General features: G+C 41.0%; 1 protein-coding gene across 1 annotated transcript in view; it reads left to right on the top strand.

The window, feature by feature from the left end:
* Positions 1-5,569, top strand: part of nrn1a (neuritin 1a) — an 11,737-nt gene that overhangs the window by 1,507 nt on the left and 4,661 nt on the right. Inside the window, exon 2 of the mRNA XM_023401016.2 lies at positions 4,866-5,013. Coding sequence (XP_023256784.1) covers positions 4,866-5,013 — 148 coding nt within the window. The remainder of the gene's footprint in view (positions 1-4,865; positions 5,014-5,569) is intronic.

Below are 5,569 nucleotides of genomic sequence, written 5' to 3'. Positions count from 1 at the left end.
AAGACGCAGAATCCTCCTCGGTGCTATTGTTAGAGAGAGAGAGAGAGAGAGAGAGAGAGAGAGAGAGAGAGAGAGAGAGAGAGAGAGAGAGAGAGAGAGAGGTTTGATATTCACGGTCCAGAGGCTTCAGGAGTGAAATGATGATGATGATGATGATGATGACGATGATGAAAGTAGAAACAGTAGAATCCGGATGAAGATGAAGGAAAAAGAGAAAATGTGTCTGTTTCCGGTTTTCACACTGAAACGAGACAAGAATGAAAATGAGAAAAGCTGCTGAATGATTTCACACACTGATTATCACAAGGCGGGAAATCGAATGAAATCGATTAATTGGTCTGCCCCCCCCAATTTATTAGAGTCCAGGTCAGCTTCTTGGACTCGTTCGTTCGGGTTTTGGATCCGGATCTGGTTCATCTTGTTGTTTTCTGTCTTTTCCGGTTTGGATCGTGTTTGTATTTTGTTTAATTTGAATTGCTGCAGTGTGATTGGCTGCCGGGAGCCGAGGTTTGGCGCGCTGCTGCCGCAGACTTCACACCTAAACGTCCCATCAAAAAACATCGACATTTATCTTCGTTCCCGCGGTTTATAAAAACTTATTCATGTTCAGTTTTTTTCTCTGTGATGATTTAAAAACGAGTGTGATGTGTTTCATGTGATTTTATTGTGGGATTTGGGTTTTTGAGGCATTTTTACGCGCGAAAAATGGCCTCGTGTGTCTGAGGTGGGTGTGTCTGTGGAAGCTACAACACGCTGCTTTTGGCATCGATGCACTGCAGGCAACAGTGTGTGTGTGTGTGTGTGTGTGTGTGTGTGTGTGTGTGTGTGTGTGTGTGTGTGTGTGTGTGTGTGGTAGTGGGGTGAATGAGTGCGAGCGTGCCTGATGGGAGGCGTGAAGGAAAATGCTGTGCGCGCCCCCGCTCATGTGCGTGTGATGGGACTGTCCTGGTTTCACTCAAACACAAATCAACCCGCGAGAAGACACGAAAAAGAAAATCAAATAAAAAGATGGAGGGAAGATGAAAAACTGTTTTTCAAAATAAAAAAGAAATGAAAAGATAAAATCATTTAGGGACCAAAAATAAAAAGACAGAGGAAAGAAAAAACGAATAAACGGATAAAAGTCGGAGCCGCTTCTGCAGCTGTGAACAGATGATGTAAGAAAAGAAAATCAAATCGACAAATAAAATAAAAACTAAACAGAAAAACATTTATTGATGTTTTCTTTAGAAAAGAAAGAAAAATAAAAACGAAGATTTTGCGTCTAAAAATGAAACATTTGAGTCAAAGTGAAGAATTAGAAATAAAAGTAAAATGTTCAAGTCACATTACTAATTATGATCTTTATTAATAAAACATTTCAAAAGCCTGAAGGAAAAACGTGTTGAAGAAATGTTCATCATTAAAATGTGAGAAAATAATAAAGAAAATGAATGAAATACTGAAGATATTTATAAGGATGAGTGAGCGGGTGAGGGAGGGGGTGAGGGAGGGGGTGAGGTGGTCCGCTTCATTCATGTGTCTTTGGTGACCCCGTTTGAATTTTTATTTTTATAATAATAACGTAAGCGCTGCAGAGAGAAGGCGGGAACATGTTGCAGTGATAGCAGCCAGTTAGTTTGAGATGATGTAATGCCTCCAACATACAGTGGTAGAGAGACACCAGGAAACAATGGAGAGAGAGAGAGAGAGAGAGAGAGAGAGGTGGGGAGGGAGGAGAGGGGGGGGGTCTGACTCTCATTCATCCAGATTCAATTAGAAAAACAGAATGCAGCTAGAAAGACAGTATAAAGATAATACAGGGGATTTTAAATAAGAATAATTATTATTTATTGAATCTATCAGAAAAAAATCTATCAAGTACTGAAGTTTAATAAAAAGAATATTATACAAACATTAATAAAAACATTTATTTCTATGAAATCAATATTAGCTCCAACGAAGTCTGAGCTTCATAGTCAATAAAATAACAATAAAAATAAAATATTATTACACAGATTCAATAATATATAATAATATTTAATTAAAAAAAAACCTAAAAATCTATGTTATATTACGGAGTAATTGAGATATAATCTTTGGGTTGCAAAGACATCATAAATCCCAATGGGAACATTAAAGGACGGCTGCAGCGTTACTATGGTAACTAAACAACAGTGAAGTCATATAAGGTCATTAAACTCACCACATAAACAAGTCCTGCGTGTCCCATCACAACATCTGGAAAAACAAGGTCCCGTTCAGAAAGAACCTCAACATCTGGGAAAAATGGAAAATATTATTATTATTATTATTATATAAGTATTAGAATATTGTGATAAAAAGAAATACTGTAAGTGCATTTTACAGAAACACAAATCTGCCATTTTTACATTTAAAATATTAATATTATTAATATATAATATGGAAATATCAAGACTAAGATACAAGGTGAAAACTGCTTATTGTGCAATATAAATTGATATAAATTTTTAGACACGTATAAAATAGCAGATACAGTGTTTTAATGTTATAAGAACATACATAAGGAAAGACACAGTATATTAGAGATCAATATAAACTCCATGTTATAATGAATTACCAGTGGTTAATTCATGTGTCAGCTCCTGGGACTCGTCTCCTTCCTCCTGACACTTTCAAACTGAGGTACAATATGGAAAATACTGCACAGGTGTGATGATGCGTCCAGGTGTAAAAACGACGTGTTTTATTTCACGAAACGTCGAGTTTGAGGTTAAAACTTTGAGGAAACGATCGTGGTCAGACCCGTCCATCCACCCCGACCTCCTCCCCCTGTGGACTCTGTCATCCTATAGGAGTGTCACCTGACCCCCCCACGCCCCCCACCCCACCCCACACACACATCACAGGTGATGGAGGTTCAGAGCGACACCCACCAACTTCAGCCTGATAGACAAGGTGCTGCTCAGCTAAGAGCTGTAGACTGTAGATAAAGCTGGACGTCACCCTCAGGTTTCTGAAGCTCAGAGTGAGCTGCTCCACCGTCACCATCTTGGCAGTGTCTGACTCCGCCCCCTAACTCCCAGCTAATCCCAATTTTTCCGGTTCTTCATGTTTCAGCCTCGGAGGTTGATGCTTGTGTAAAACCAGACCACCTTCACTCTTTAAATAAATATCACTCTTTAATGGACATTAGAAAGTCGGCTTACCGACCTTTACACTTAACTTATACAGGCCTAGTTTAATAGCACAAATATACATTTAGTGTATAAACAGCCTCTGTCCTTAGAGCCTCGGTTCATGTCCACATCACCACAGAGGAGGGATCCTCTTCTCGGACGAGAGACTCAGTAGAGAAACAGTCGATCGACATGACAGATAATCAGGACGACTAAATCACTAACAGTGAACATACTGCGAATATTGGTTCATTAACATGATATCAGCACAATGAAAAACCCATTTACTGCTCCTGTAATAGCGACTGTTAGAGGCTGCGATGGGACCTACATATCACGGTAACCATGGAAACATGTATAGTCAGAGTTTGACAATAAAACATTTCAAACTCTAGAAAAAGGCTGGAACGTGAAGTTTCTGTCAAAGTAAAGTTTCCATGTGAATGAACTGTGTAGTTTTTCATCTACACACACACACACACACACACACACACACACATACACACACACACACACACACACACACACACACACCTCGTCCTCCTCTAACAGCCGTGTCTCGTCCTACACGTCATGCTGTGTTAGTCCACAGTTTGATCGAGTGGAACCGGACAGCAGGCGTGTTATTATCCAAACCAATCAATCAGTCCGATCCCCTGCTTAACGAACCACACACACACACACACACACACACACACACACACACACACACACACACACACACACACACACACACAACAAAAGCCTGTTTTATGTTTGTTATTAATAGGTTTAATACGTTTCACTCTTCTAATCGAACGTTATAAAGTCTGTCGTGTTTGTTCACACAGTCTCTTTTTAAACAGGAGCTTTTCCATCAGGCTGCAGCAAGAGAAATCAATGGTGTGACTCAGAGGTTTGTGGGACAGTTACAGCAGCTGAATCATAAGAATTAATAGATCAGTGTCAGATTATCAACCTACAGTTTAATCTAGAGCTGCACAGCTGAGCTTCAGGCCTCCGTCCACCAGACTCCACCCACAATCACATCATTTACAAATTATGTTTTTAGCATTTAACACCTACAACTACCTTCTAGTCTTTGCATCCAACTCTTCACCAGACACAGTGATGGAAGTCGCATCGTTCTACTCTGAGACTTTTAGTTCCTGGAGCTCACCTGACTCACCTGACTCACCTGACTCACCTGACTCACCTCTTCTTTTATAACTTGTGCACTTTGTGGTTGTGTTTCTCTCTCACATCCATCCCCTCTGTAAATCACTGTGTAACTCAGCCTGCTCACTTCTCACTCTCTGTTTTGGTTGAAATGTTGTGTTTTAACCCTTTTTCCACTAGAATTTGCTGATTGATCTCTTTTCCATTTCCGACACAAGCCCGATGTCAGCGGCGTTTTTCATCGACACGTTCGGCCTCTGTCTGTTTGCTGACGACAGCGTCTTTTATATCTCATGTCGACATAAATGTAGATAGATACTGTAACGTTGGTGGATGACCTTTTAAATCTGACCTCAGAGTTCAGTCTTGATGAACACGGATGATGGTGTTTTTGTTTGTGATGACTGACAGAAGACGCGGCCAATCAGAGGCCTGCGTGAGGAGTCATCAAACAGAAACTTATTTCAGTTTTCTTTGAAGTAAATTTCTCTTTTCTCTCTCCCCTCTCCCTTTTTCCTTACCTCCTTCTTTCTCCTCCTCGCTTCCTCCTCTTCCTCCCTCCGTCAGTCTCTGTGTTGCAGACGGTGCTGGTCAGTGCTGGTCAATGTGACTCGGTGTTTAAAGGTTTCTCAGACTGTCTGCTTCAGCTGGGGGAGAACATGGCCAACTATCCCCAGGACCTGGACGACAGGGAGAACCTGCACAAGATCTGCACGTACGTTCACACACCTGATGATGCAACACGTCAGAGACGCCGTTAGCGTTAGCACAGAGTTCGATCAACACTTAGCACTTTAGCTTGAACAGGTGTTCATGATATTTTGTCCACCTCAATAACTGTAAATAAAGATGGACGCCGCGTCTCCACCTCCTCCATCTGTACAAAAATGAAGCCAAAATACGAGCGCTGCCATCTTGACCTGGTGACGTCATTTGGCGCCAGAGTCTGTGCAGCAGAAAACATCTTAACATTTTCCCCAAATTGAATAAATACTTTAAATTTTTCTTTCCAAAAACTGACTGAATCTAATCACAGCTACTTTCTTCATGAAGTAATGAAATCCAGAGCCTCAGTTACAAACATAAACACAACGAGACGCTGTTGGGAGTCAGGAACTATATGATGCTCACTCTCCTCTCGTCTCTATTCTTCTATTATTTTCTATTTTCTGAAATGACAGTGACGCTCTCTCGACTCTCGACAGGAAATAATATGAGTGATTTAAGCACAGACCCTGAGGGGGAAACTCCGGTGGGGTTTGGGGGGGGGG

The sequence above is a fragment of the Seriola lalandi genome, unplaced genomic scaffold (genome assembly GCF_002814215.2).
Source record: "Seriola lalandi dorsalis isolate HSWRI2012SDOR001 ecotype SW California unplaced genomic scaffold, Sedor1 jcf7180002053257, whole genome shotgun sequence".
Lineage (NCBI taxonomy): Eukaryota > Metazoa > Chordata > Actinopteri > Carangiformes > Carangidae > Seriola > Seriola lalandi.
Note: the sequence above shows the minus strand (reverse complement) of the source record. Positions and strands in the feature narration are given on the sequence as shown.